Below are 14,232 nucleotides of genomic sequence, written 5' to 3' on the forward strand. Positions count from 1 at the left end.
TGTGAATGGAGAGGTAGCCCCACCAGTATGTTTTCTGAAATACAGTCCCGCAGAGGGCAGTCTTGGGAAATTACTGTTCTCATACACTCTTCTTGACCCTACCCCTCCAGCCACCTCCCTGCTATCCAAGGGTTGGGATTTTTAAAAAGAAAAACAAATTTTAAAAAAAGCAATGTGAATCTTTTGCCATCTTGTAAGGGTGAAAAGCCCCCTACCAAGTCTGGATGAACATTCATGCGTGTGCTTGAGGGCTTGGGAAAAAGACAGGGCTTGGCCCCACAGTGCAGGTAGGCCCAGTGATCCTATGATAGGGGCCAGGAGACGGGAGGTCCCCTGTGGGCAGGAGTTCAAGTATGTGGTATTATATGACTGGTGCTTGATGAACCAAGGGAGAGGGCACCAAAAACAATGGTATTTAATTGTTTTCAGGTCTGGGTGACTAATTAGACTGGGAAACAAGGGAGGAAATGATGGCCCTGTGCTTGCTCTGCCCACTGCCTCTGTGGATGCGTGGGCCGCTGGCTTCAGTCCTGCTTTTATGATGGCCGTTGTTTAGGCTCTGTGTTTTTTCAGGAGGCCTGAGGTGGGCTGGGTTCTCCTCCTATGGCAGGGCTTCGGCTTCACTCTCCTCCTCCTTCTCTGTTGGGGCTTCGCTGTCCCTGGGATAAGAATAACAATGCCAAGGTTTTCATTCTTGAAAGGAGCAATTAAGCTTCTCACCCCCTCCTCATTTTAGATGGGAACTGTGAGGGTCCGTCATTTACCCGGGGTCCCTGTTGAGGATCTTGTCCTCATTAGATGACTTCTTGTGCAGCTTCCATGCGTGATTATTTACTCTCGTGGCACTGAGAGGTTTGTACATATCTTTAAGCCAGAGCGGCTGTCGGAATGGGAAAAGTCCATCCTAGAAGATAGAAAGGGAAATATTAATTTTGCATGTCCTCTGCTTTCCCTGGCCACAGCAATGAATCCTCCAATGTACCTGACTCTCCCTTCGCGAAGAGCATCTCCTCCCTGGCAGAAATCTGAAAATGCCCCTGGGGAGACACATGCACAAGACAGTGAGTGATGCAGCCATTTCCCACGTATCTCACAATGTACTTCTCTGGTCTTACTAGGACTAAATGAGTATCTCAGTCCATAATCACAGGGAGAAGAACCACCACAGACCACATACCTGGGGTCTTGAAAATAATTCCATGCATGTGGGACTTTCAGAAGCTCTCCATGTCTGTCCAGAAGGGCCCCACAATATACTGGGGGGACTTTGTATGTGGCTCAGCATGGAGCAGGAGCAGGATGTTCAGTCCCACTCACCCCCTTGGCCAAGTGCCCTTGTGCAGTGAACAAACTGCACAACCATGCTGGGCAGAAGCATTTTATATCAGTCCCCTTCGGACTTAGTCTCACAGGCATCATTTGACGGGGGATGGGAGATGAAGTTGTTCTTCCTTTTCTAGGTACTTTATTCTATAAGTTGGATCACCTCAAGCAAATGCCTGAGTGCAGCTAGCCAAGTTCTCTATCTCACAGTCTTCATACGGCTGGCTGTCGCTGATGAGTGAGTGAGCTGTGAAATCAGCTTAAAGCACAACATTCTTTTTGAATGTGAATAAAATAGGAAAAGGCAGAGTGCATTGTGTGACCATGGGGAAAGACACTCTCCCTTTCTCTTTCTCAGTTTTCCTGTCATAAAAGGACAAACTACTGTCTAAGGTCTCCGTAGTTAAAATTCTTTTTTGTTGTTTTTTTTTTTATTTGAGACAGTTTTGCTCTTGTTCCCCAGGCTGGAGTGCAATGGTGCTATCTTGGCTCCCTGCAACCTGCGCCTCCTGGCTTCAAGCAGTTCTCCTGCCTCAGCCTCCCAAGTAGCTGGGATTACAGGCCTGCGCCACCACACCCAGCTAATTTAGTATTTTTAGTAGAGATGGGGTTTCACCATGTTGGTCAGGCTGGTCACGAGCTCCTAACCTCAAGTGATCCCAAAGAGCTGTGATTACAGGCGTGAGCCATCCTGCCTGGCCTTTCTGGTTAAAATTCTGTGAGGTTTGCGTAAAAGGAATAGAGTAGGAGCCCAAAAACCAGTAAGATGAGAAAATAGTGTTTCCTCAGTTCTAGTATCCAGGGGAAAAAAATAAAAGAGAAAATACTGTTTCCTGCCACTTAAGAGGAAGGACTCACATATCCTACCTTCCATCAGCCTTGAAGGAGACAAGTGCCCTCTCTCTCACACCCGGTGGCCTTCCCTTCCCCTTTCCCAGAGCCTCCAAGAAGGCCCCTGGCCTGGCCTGATGCCCACCATCAGCAGCAATAGGCACCAAAACCTTTCTCCTTCCTATCCCTCCCCACCTCCCGAAAGGGCTGGGGACAGCAGGTGTGTCCTTGTTAGTTCCATCCAGCTCAGCTTTGGCTGGGGAGCTAATTTCACTGGAGCCAGGCTAAGCATTAGGGTAAGTAAGTATTTGTCCTGTCTTGGGCAGTTTCTTCACTGAAAAATGAGGGCAGAGTTCTAAGCCCTCCTCTAATTCTAAAATTCTAATTAAAACGTCGCGAGACTAGTGGTGGTGCACGCCTGTAATCCCAGCTACTCGGGAGGCTGAGGCAGGAGAATCGCTTGAACCTGGGAAGTGGAGGTTGCTGTGAGCCGAGATCACGTCATTGCACTCCAGCCTGGCAATAAGAGGGAAACTCCGTCTCAAAAGAAAGAAAAAAAAAATCACCAGACTAATATTTACCTTGAGAATCCTTCTTCATCTTCTTGTAATGACCTTCGGTGACAACATATCTGTTTTAGAAGAAAACGCAATTAAGATTATCTATGACAACAACCACCGTCTCCAAATCTGTATTGATTCCTTTTATTCATTATAAGTCTCATCTACCTGATGAGGTAACTTTTTTGAAGACAGGAATTGTATGCTGTGTAACACTGCTTTGATTCTTCCATAGTTCAGTCATCCTTGCTATCTTGCGGGGGATTGGTTCTAGGATACCGCCCCCACACCATACCAGAATCTGTGCATGCTCAATCCCTTACATATAATGGTGTAGTATTTGCTTATAACCAACACGCATCCCCCCTATACTTTATTTACTTAGCGACAGGATTGCCCTCTGTTGCTTACGCTGGAGTGCAGTGTCATCCTCTGTTACTCAGGATGGAGTGCGGTGTCACGATCACAGCTCACTGTAGCCTCAACCTCCTGGGCTCCAGTGATCCGCCCACCTCAGCCTCTTGAGTAGCTGAGACTACAGGTGCATACTACCACACCTGGCTATTTTTTTTTTAATTTTTAATAAAGACAAGGTCTCACTATGCTGCCCAGGTTGGCCTCCCAATGTGTTGGGATTACAAGTGTGAGCCACCATGCCTGGCCCCATGTAATTTAAGTCATCACTAATAAAATGTATACATATTGTACATTGTTGACAGTTGTTATATTGTACTTTCTGTTTGTATTTTTATTTTTTTTTTTTCTTCAAATATTCAGCCTGATCTAGTTGAATCTGAAGATGTGGACCTGCTGATGAAGAGGGCTGACTGTATCTAACTTAGGGTCTTGCATGCAGCTGGCACTTAATACATTTTATTGACTGTTTTAGATAACATTCAACAGATAATTCCTAATAAAAACTCTTAAAAGTAGGAGAAAAAGGAAACCTGAGTCCTTCCTCTGAAGTGGCAGGAAAACCAGCCTGGGCAACATAGCAAGACCTTGTCTCTACGAACACATTTTTTAATTAGCTGCCTGCCTGTAGTCCCAGCCACTCAGGAAGCTGAGGCAGGAGGATCCCTTAAGCCCAGGAGTTTGATGTTACAGTGAGCTAGGTCACACCATTGCTCTCCAGCCTGGGTGACAACAAGGCCCTGAGAAGGGGAAAAAAAGGAAAGGGAAAAGGGAAAGGAAGGAAAGAGTAGAAGTATTGGAAAGGAAGAGACAAAACTATCATTATTTGCATATTAAATGATAAATGTTAGCCAAAGAAGCCTAAGAGAATCAACTAAGATTTTACTGGAAGTAATGAGAATTCAATACAGTGGCTATCTACAAAATCAAGAAATCAGCACACAAACCTCAAATACTTTTCCCATGTACCACCAATAACTAATTAGAAAATGGAAGAAAGATCCCATTTACAATGGCAATACAAATGTATGAAGAATTTAGGAACAAAAATACAAAGATCTTTTATCTAACAAAAGATGTATAAGATCTATATATGGAAACACTAAAGCTCTTCTGAAAGACATTAACAAGAAATGAATACATGACATGAGATAGCACGTTCCTAGAATGTCGTACAGATGTAAATTCTCAAATTAATCTACAAATTTAACGTAATCCTATTCAAATCCCAAGATAGTTTTTGGTGGTGGCTGTTTTTAAGACAGGGCCTCGCTGTGTTGCCCAGGCTAGAGTGCAGTGGTACGACCACAGCTCACTGCATCCTCGACTTCCCAGGCTCAAGCGATCCTCCCACTTCAGCCTCTGAAGTCTCTCATATGGTGTCCAAGAAATGGTGACAAATCTCACAAAGGGACTAGGCTCAGCAGGGCTGGAATATTCAGGGAAGGTGTCAAGAAGAAAGATGAACTTGGGTTGGCTTTTGAGAGATGCATAGGACTCCCACAGGCAGAGTGAAATAAGGGCATTTTAGATGGACAAACACACAGACAAAAGCAGAAATGCGGGTGGTGTGACTGGGGTATGGTAGGGGCTGCTGTGGCTGGAATGGAGGGCTGCCACAATAATGGAAATGGTAAATGAGGCAAATAAGGTTGGACTGGTGGCATAGCGTCCAGGTTGCCAGCTTTATTAAATCACTCTTCCAATATGCTAGCACTGGCCTGTTGGGAAAAGTAATACATCATGTAATCGAACAAAAGACAGAGGCAAGCTCCAGGAATGGGCACTGTAAACAGGACTTGCCCCAGAGTAGCCAGATGTAGGCTTTAGATAAGTTGATGCAAGCTGAGCATCTCTAATCTGAGGGGGAATGTCTCACATGGTGTCCAAGAAATGGTGACACATCTCACAGAGGGTCTAGGCTCAGGAGGGCTAGAGTATGAGACGTTCCCCCTCACCTGTGAACTTAAAAATGTGGCCAACAATTTTTGTAAAAGATGGCTACTCTGTAGTGCTTTAACTGGACCTATTTAGACAATGCCTTACACACTGGAGGACCATACTGTGTAAATCTAATAAGTCTACAAGACAATACTTCTGTCTTTTGGCTCTCTCCTTCCTCTCCAGGGTGATGACAACTCCTTGAGGGTGGAGATTATACCTCTCTCATCAGTTCAGCAACAAGGAAATAAATTAGTGGCAGAGTAAGGGTGACTTGGGGAGTACATCCAATTGTTGACATAGTTTTGGGTGGGAGAAATTTTGCTATTATATCGACTTCTTAAAATAGTCTAGTGGGATTAACTTGGTTTTAATTCACAGAGATCTGGAAGCGAGGATCCTTTAAAAATCCTGAAATATACACTGCAGTAAAAGAACAAAGCATACACCTCAGCCTTAAATGACTGAAGAAGTATGTCAAGTAGCAGCAGGTGGGAAAGTGGCTTTGGTTTTCAGTTTGTGAGCTCTGAATCCACACAAAGACAGGACTGCATTCTGAAAACCTGAATTAATTATTGCCCTTACCACAATGAGGCAGAAAAGTATAATCAAAATCGTTAGTATTCCAGTCACAATTAATGCCACGATGAGTTTGGTGGTATAGCCATATCCTGGAACTTCTTTTGTGAGCTAAAAAAAAAAAAAAAAAAACACCACAATGAGAGCTAACTATTCAAAACCCCAGTATTCCAGGTGAGTAGCTTACAGGTTCTTTTTTATTTTTTTGAAAGAGGGTCTCACTCTGTCACCCAGGCTGGGGTACAGTGGTGCAATCACCGTTCACTAGACTCGACCTCCCTGGGCTCAGGTGATCCTCCCACCTCAGCCTCCCAAGTAGCTGGGACTACAGGCATGTGTCATCAACCTAGCTAATTTTGTTATTTTTTGTGGAGACAGGCTTTCACTATGTTGGCCAAGCTGGTCTCAAACTCCTGACTTCAAGTAATCCACCCACCTTGGCCTCCCAAAGTGCTGAGATTACAGGTGTGAGCTACCACCCCCGGCCTACAGTTCATCTTGTGCCCTAATCTATTTCACTCTCTACATGAGCAAAGTGGGAGATCACTGTCATGACCAAAGTTACATGGCCAAGATAAGCTATGGCCTGGGAGTCCCAGATTCTTCTGTGTGGGCACTTTCCTGGGATATGCTAAATGATGGGAAATCTGGGTCTCATGTTTCTGTGTGGTCCTCACCTCAAGCGACTTCTCTTTCTGTTCACTCTGGGCTTCCGTGCTCTCATTAATGTAGTTCTCAGTCTTCCATTGGTCCGTATCCCATTCTATCTTGGATGCCTTTACTTCCTGCTGCCCACTGAGAAGCTTCATCAGGTGGCCTGTCCTGGAGATGAGCTTGGCACAGGTCACTTGCACATGGGCCCCAGAGCAGTCCATCTTCAAGGTCCGGATAACATGAGCAATGAGCCTTCTCACATTGTTGTTGGGGATAAGGGACTGTAGCTGCTGGGTTAGCTGAATTTCCAACTGATCACCTGGGGACGAGAGCAATGGGTAATTGAAGCTTTTGGGCTCGGGGGACAGGTCAGTGCCCACGTTGTTGTATTCCCATTTTGTCTCAGTTTGTTTAACAGTTGGCCCTAAGTTGAATGCAGTCCCAGCGGAATCTGCCTCAGGAGGATGATTGTAGTTTGTGTTTTCAGAGATGGTTCCTTCTGGCATGTTAGTGTTTTCCATAAAAACATTTTCTCCAAAGGCATTTCTTGCAGTTGTGTCTTTTGTATTATTGTTTTCTATAAAATGTTCTGAAGGAGCAGATACTTCCAGAAAAGGGTTTTCTTGAGGACTCAGGTCTCCTAAGGATGAAAAAGCCCCTTGTGAAGGGGAATTTATGAGGCTCTTTGCTGCAGAGAATGGAAGCCTGTTTGCGAGCATCAGTCTACTCAGATAACTTTTCTTTCTGACCTTTGGACTCTTTTTGACCTTGGGTGTTCTGTGGGTCACACGGGAGCGAGTTTTGTGAAAGCGGTATTTTTTTCTGGAATGTACGATTGGTTTAGAAGTCTTCGTATTTGTAACTCTAGCCTTTGCACTTTCTAAAATGGAAATAGAAATGTCTCTCACCTGTGGTAGGGCTTTTGCAGGGCTGGAGGTAGAAGGCGTGCCCTTGGAGAAGGGTTTCAGCACAGAGACTGCTGCCTTATGCTCTTGGGTGAACGAAGGCTTGGTGTAGACGGCGTTTCCCACTAACTTCTCAGGCCCCTGCTGTGTGTGAGGCTGTTCCAGCTCCCTTGGGGCTGGACTCCGGAGCCTTTTTTCTTCGGCAGCGTTCTCTACAGATGCCTGGGCACCCTGTTCCCTCCTGATGCTCTGCCTTCCTACCTCTTTGAAGTGCCTTTTCTGGATGCTCCTTGGGCCCATGAGGACTCTATTCACTCTCTGCCGGTTTTGGCCTACAGTTTGAATCTTTGCCAGGCTGTTTCCTGTGGTTGGCAGTTTAATGAACGGTAGTAACAGTGATTTCACATCTAGGTTTGCCGCTGACAAATAAGGCAAGATGTGACTTAGTGTACTGATAAAATCACTCTCGTCATTGGTGTCTAGCTGCTCACTCCCAAAGCCTGACAAGTTGATGCCACTGCTGTCTGAGGGCTCCTCCGGCTCAACAATCAGCTCAGTGCTTGCGTAATTCTTCCGGGTTTGTAACACCTTCATGAACGCTCCTTCTGGATTCCCTACAGATGCTTCTTCAGCTGTCAAAAAAGAAGAGACTGCTTTGATCATGAAAGATGATGGGATGGGATGCATCAGTCCATAGCTGTACACCCCAGTCACACAGAGTAGGAGTCAGCAAACATTCGAGTGCCATTCAGAGAGGAGAAACACACACCCAATCCTAAACCTATGAAATGGCAACAACAAAAGGAGAAAATACATCTTTTGAAAACACGGCCACCTACTTGGAACATTCCATAGTGTGACATAGAGTAACTCTGTTTAGGATTATTTCGTTGATCCCCAGAGGCCAATTGCCCAGTGCTCAGTCAAAGCCCAAGGTGGAAGACAAGTGCTTCCCTGATGAGCTGGCCTCTCTGCAGACTGCTCCGTACCCTGTGCTGTCCTGCCTCAGATGCAGAGAGAGCACAAGGCTCCTGCTCTCCTCGTCCTCGGTGCACCTGTGTTCGTGCTACCATCACAGCTAAATGCAATGAAAGGCGGTCCTCTGAGAGGAGCAGGGTGGAGATGCTAAAGTGGAGGCCCCCTCCCATTGCTGATAGATCCTCATCTGGCATGCGCTCCACCCTCCCCATTCTCTGCTCCCACATATCGTAGCCCCATCACAGAAGATGCGACATGGAAAAACGCACTGTGTCCACCCTAGTTCTTAAATTTGGGCAGGGATTTGGGGTGTATGTTAAGAGTTTTTCAAATTTGCCAGATTGTATGCCTATGTTGTTAAATACACAATGAATCCCTGGTATGATAGCAGTTTCTGGATAAACATTACTTGAGGTCCTAAAATGCAGAAGGGAAAAAGCAACTTTTGTTAGATGCCTACTTTGCTTTCATTTCATCTCTAATATTTTGGATGGGGAATCATCCAAAGCTTCTGACTGCATGAAGGTCAGGTGTGCCAGTGTGCAGGTGGGTTTCTTTTCCAGAATTAAAAGTACTTTGGGTGGTGGTGAGGGTCAGAGGAAGAAGTAAAGATTGTGAGAAAGGGGAAGAAACATGGGCTTGGGGAGAACCCAGAATTGGGGCCAGAAGACCTGGCACTAGGCTACAGCACTTAGCACCTCTGATCTTGTTTTTCCTCATCTGTAAAAGGAGGTTAACAAAGCTTTTCTGCCCACTTCTTGGGGAGAAGGGAATAACATAATTGGTTAAAAAAAAAAAAAGTTTTGAAAAATAAGCAACACTGACTTTATGTAACCAAGCATTATTAATTATCCACCCCATATCACTGGTAGATACCTGTATTCAAGCTATCTGGACATGAAAGCAGTCACATTTTAGAAGTCATGAAGTTGATGCTAATAAACCTAATCTACAGAAACACTCTTGAAAGCCCTTGAGCGTTTGTTCTGTGAACAGAAAGGTTTGAGATTCGGAGCAAGTTCAGAGTTGGATGGTCTAAGAATGGAAAAGCCCTCCATTCCATTAGAAGAGCCAGGTAGCAATTTCTGGTTATGGAACCAGAAGCTCTCAGGCTTCAAATAAAACAGCATCACTTGTACTCTTATAAAACTGTAAAAACGGAAAAACCAAAACCGTATCTACATCTGTCCTGTAAGGCAGAGAGTACTTGAGACCTCATGAATTTAAAACCACCTTACAAACTACATTGCACTATATGAAGAAATTATCACTGTGGGCAAAGCATCAAGCAGAGAGCACAGTACACAGTGTGTGGATGTTAATGTTATTCCCTAGCCTTCCCATTCCTTTGTCTTGGTCCTTTGTGCATATGGAACAGTTCTATTATTAAATTTTGTAATAGTAACTGAGAACCTGACTCTCAGCAAGGGAGTAGTTCAGAAATTGAGGGAGTTTAACTCTGAATGAGTAAATAAAAATAAAGCAATTATGTCATTAGCTTAAAATTTTATCATCATTAAAAATAAGAAGTTTAAAAACAAATACTTAATGTAACAATTTATCACCATGCAATTTGGACTCACGACAATGTGTGGTGTTTGTCAGACATGCACTGTTGCAATGCAGCTTGACTGTCTTGCAGACAGCCTCAATGCTGTTTTTAAATTGGCAGAGGCAGCAGGCCATATGGCTAGGTAAGATCCTATAGATGAAAACAGAGAGCAATAAATTAGCGGTAAAGCGGTTACTTGAGTAGGTAAAGGAGGCAGCCAACGCTACCACAGGGGTGGGAAAAAGGTGTCATTGAAGCCTATGGACTGGACAGTTGGGTAGGAACCAGAAGGCCAATAGGAAGGAGGACAAAAGTGCCCAACTGAAGGGTAAGCATGGCAGTGAGTAGGGTATGCCTAGAATAAAGATGGTTGGGATTAGAATTGGGTGACAGTGATTAGTAGTTTCAGAAGTATCTCTTCCCAATTCAAAAGTCTCACTTTGGGCTGAAAGTACAGAGGAAGAAGGTAGACTTTTAAGAAGTCTGAATAAGCCCCCAACTTCTGGAGTCCCTTTCTCAATTCCTGTTGGGAGTGGGAAATATTATAAATTACTCTGGGCATTAAAAATAGCTTAGTTTAACCTGGATTGCGGAGTTAAAAAATAACAAAGACTGCATTGGTCAAATCTGGACAATTTGAGCATTCAGAAGAATAACAACAATAAGTTACAACATATTTAATATAAAGAAGAATCCACGAAGAGTGATATTGAAAGAGGGGGAGTTCTTCTTCAATGAAATAATGCCAGCTAGTAAATGTAGAAGGAATGACAGAATTTTTAAAAGTGTCACTTTGCAACCGTCAGTGTAATACAAATTCATTCAGACAAGGGTTATCATTGATGCACATTTGGGTGAAAAAACATTTGAGAACAGGATCTTCACTGAACTCAAAGTAACAACCCACAGATTATTTATTAATTACCAAGGGGAAAATTATTTATTTTTATTTTTATTTTTATTTTGTCACCCAGGCTGAAATACAGTGGCAAAATTATACCTCAATGCAGCCTCAACCCCCCTGGGCTCAAGGGATCCTCCAAATTCAGCCTCCTGAGTAGCTGGGAGTATAGGCTTGCACCACCATGCCCAGCTAATTTTTTTTTTTTTTTTTTGTACTTTTGTATTTTCAGTAGTGACAGAGTTTCCCCATGTTGCTCAGGCTGGTGTAGAACTCCTGGGCTCAAGCAATCCTCCCACCTCGGCCTTCCAAAGTGCTGGGATTACAAGTGGGAGCCACTGTACCCAGCAAAATAATTACAATGGAGAGATCTGGAAGATCACCTTAGTCAAGTGATCAAACTTAGTATTACAGGCCATCTGTGGTTACGAGGCAGGAGGGATACATCACCTATGCAGTATTTTTCCCAAAAATGCTTAACTTGAATTTCATCATGAGGAAACAGACAAATCCGGATTGTGGGACAATTTACAAGACAACTATCTTTGACTCTTAAAAAATGCCAATGTCATGAAAGATCAAAGAAAGTAGAGGCACGTTTTAGATTAAAGGAAATGAAGACATGACATGCAGTGCCTGATCTTTGATTGGATTCTGTACTATTCTTTCATCTTTCTGGCTTGTTTGAATTTTTTTCAATACGTAAATTTGGGCAAAAGAGGTAACCGAGACAATTGATTAATTTATTGTTGTGGCTTATTGGGGGCACTTTCAGAGAGATAAAAACAATCCCTGTAACTGAAGTAAAAGGTTAATCTTAGGCAGTATAGCATGGTCATTAAGAATACAGATTCCATAGCCAGACTATGCTTCAATCTCAGCTCTGCTAATAATGTGAATTTGGGCAAATTGTTTAATCTCTGTTCCTTGGCCTTGTCATTATAATAGTACCTACCTCTAATGAATTTTGAGGATCAAATGAATCAATACCTGAAAAATGCCTGGTGCACAGTCAGTGCTCAATAAGAGTTAACTATAATTATTATGTTGCAGAGGTTGTGGGGGGCCTTTTCTGAGTCCTCCAAAAGGATGGCTTTATTGGGGCCATATTGAGACTGTGAAAACAGAAGAGGGTTTCATGGATACAAGAAGTCTATGAGTTGGGGGTACAATGTATAGAGTTTTAGATTAAAACTGCATCCAATAAGTTGGCCTGAGACATCTTTCAAACCTACAGAGGAACAATCACAAGTGACTAGTATTATTCCTTTGGGTCCAGTGGAAGCCTCTGATCTTCATATGGAATGGACCCGGAACCGTAACCCAGCATTTTGTTGTATAGCAACCTTACCTCTGCCACAAAGGTGTTTCTTTTGTTTATGTTGAGGCCGGGTCTCGCTCTGTTACACAGGCTGAGTGCAGTGGTGCAATCTTGGCTCACTGCAGCCTCTGCCTCCTGTGCTCAAGTGATCCTCCCACCTCAGCCTCCTGAGTAGCTAGAACTACAGGTGTGTGCCACCACACCTGGCTAATTTTTGTATATTTTGTAGAAATGGGGTTTCACCATGTTGTCCAGGCTGGTCTCGAACTCCTGGGCACAAGCAACCCTCTCTCTTTGGCCTCCCAAAGTGCTGGGATTACAGGCATGAGCCCAAAATTTTTGTTATTCTTTTTCTGCCCCCAACTTTTTATTTTAAACATTTTCTTTTTTTCCTTTAAGCCTTAGGATGGCTGGGAAACATTTTCAAATGGTATAATGAACACCTGTATAACTTTCATCTGGAATCAATAGTTGCTAATACTTTGCCACATTTGCTTTCCGTGTGTGTATGTCTATACATTTTCTGGACAAAACCATTTGAGAGTCAGTTGCAGACATAATGACCCTTCACCATTGAAGACTTCAGTGTGCAGCCCCTAAGAACCAAGGCATTCTCTGACATAACCAGAGGACTATCATCACTCAATGGAACTTCATATTATGATTGTCTACTATGCGGTCCGTATACACATTTTCACAATTGTCCCAATCATAACATGGCTTAAAAAATTCACAATCTAATCAAACATCAGACATTACACTTAGTACATGATTCTTTAGTCTCCTTCAATCTAGAACTGTTCCCAGGATTGTTTTAAAGTATACTGACAAATCTTTGAGACTGTAAATGACCTGAGGTATACTTGAGAATAATTTTTCAATACACATGAAAGATCATTACACATCAGCCAAGACTCAAATGAGCTGGCCTACTTACTTTGTACATAAATGTGTAAACTCCTGAAGACTTCCAATAATGAACTCCCATAAGACAGTTCAATGTCTTTATGGCCTTGGTGACAAATCATTACAGAGGATGAGAGCATTTTTCCTATCCAATAATGGTCAAGAAAAAAGCAGACAGATCCTCACTATCTTAGAGAACTAAGTGAGAAAGCTGGTCAATGAAGGGGAATTCATCCAGAGAGGAAGGGATCCATCTGACGGGGAAGATGCTGCAGGAGGCTGAGGAAAGTGAGGCTAGAGCAGTAAAAGAGATCCGACAACCTGGTGAAGATAAGAAAGTGACCTGACAAAAATGAACGGAGCAGAGTGCTAAATGAAGGGCCCTTTCCATGCTAATCTTGCATAATGCCCTCAACCAGCCCTAGCATAACTGAGTCTCTATTTAGCTTGCCATATTGTGGGGGCTGGTGGCACAATTGAAGTTGCAGTAAATTGTGTAACAAACTCACAATAGGGCCCTGCAGGCATATATATACATATATACACGTACATACATATATATATGCATATATATATGTATATATATACATATATATGTATATATATACATATATATATGTATATATATATATATTTTTAGACAGGGTATTGCTCTGTCACCCAAGCTGGAGTGCAGTGGTGCCATCTTGGCTCACTGCAACCTCCACCTCCTGGGTTCAAGTGATCCTCCTGACTCAGGTTCCCTAGTAGCTGGGACTACAGGCGTGTGCCACCACACCTGGCTGATATATCCTGCAAAGAAGGCCAGGCACGGTGTCTCATGCCTGTAATCTCAGCACTCTGGGAGGTGAGGCAGGAGGATCACTTGAGACCAGGAGTCCGAGACCAGCCTGGGGAACATACTGAGACCTCATTTCTACAAAAAAATAAAAAATAAAAAAGATACATCACATATGCAAATTAACTCAAAATGGATCATAGACCTAAATGTGTATCATTTCTGGGAGAAGACATAGGAGAAAATCTTTTAGATGCTGGATTAGACAACAGGTTCTTAAAGATTTCTTAAGTAAGAAACAAAAAATCACAAGCCATTTAAGAAAAAAATGCTAACTTAAAGCTGGTCAAAATTAAAAACTTCTGCTCTTCAGATAACATTTTTATTTCTTACTTTTTTTTTTTAGACAGAGTCCCACTCTGTCACCCAGGTTAGAGTGCAGTGGTGCAATCTCGGCTCATTGCAACCTCCACCTCTCAAGTTCAAGCACTTCTCGTGCCTCAGCCTCCTGAGTAGCTGGGATTACAGGCGTGTGCCACCACACCTGCCTAATTTGTGCATTTTTAGTAGAGATGGCATTTCCACACAA

At 43.3% G+C, this 14,232-nt stretch overlaps 2 protein-coding genes across 10 annotated transcripts in view; one reads left to right on the forward strand and one right to left on the reverse strand.

The window, feature by feature from the left end:
• The window catches only part of ARL17A (ADP ribosylation factor like GTPase 17A), a 66,783-nt gene that overhangs the window by 26,903 nt on the left and 25,648 nt on the right, over positions 1-14,232 (forward strand). For 2 of the 9 annotated variants that reach the window (XM_003804809.7, XM_055101436.2), the window contains one exon: positions 7,828-9,727. The exons of 4 other annotated variants lie outside the window; for them this stretch is intronic. In XM_003804809.7, the coding sequence (XP_003804857.3) occupies positions 7,828-7,866 (39 nt within the window). In that variant the 3' untranslated portion in view covers positions 7,867-9,727. Of the gene's footprint in view, positions 1-962; positions 3,422-7,690; positions 9,728-14,232 lie in introns of those variants that run through there. 3 more of the 9 variants (XM_034941598.4, XM_034941600.3, XM_034941596.3) reach the window with 3 other exon arrangements.
• LRRC37A (leucine rich repeat containing 37A) overlaps positions 390-14,232 on the reverse strand; it is a 44,806-nt gene continuing 30,963 nt past the window's right edge. The window contains 7 exon segments of the mRNA XM_063598978.1: positions 390-659; positions 765-904; positions 983-1,037; positions 2,736-2,785; positions 5,655-5,759; positions 6,326-7,839; positions 9,769-9,887. Of these exon segments, the coding sequence (XP_063455048.1) occupies positions 602-659; positions 765-904; positions 983-1,037; positions 2,736-2,785; positions 5,655-5,759; positions 6,326-7,839; positions 9,769-9,887 (2,041 nt within the window). The 3' untranslated portion in view covers positions 390-601.

This window comes from Pan paniscus, chromosome 19, assembly GCF_029289425.2.
Source record: "Pan paniscus chromosome 19, NHGRI_mPanPan1-v2.0_pri, whole genome shotgun sequence".
Taxonomy (NCBI): domain Eukaryota; kingdom Metazoa; phylum Chordata; class Mammalia; order Primates; family Hominidae; genus Pan; species Pan paniscus.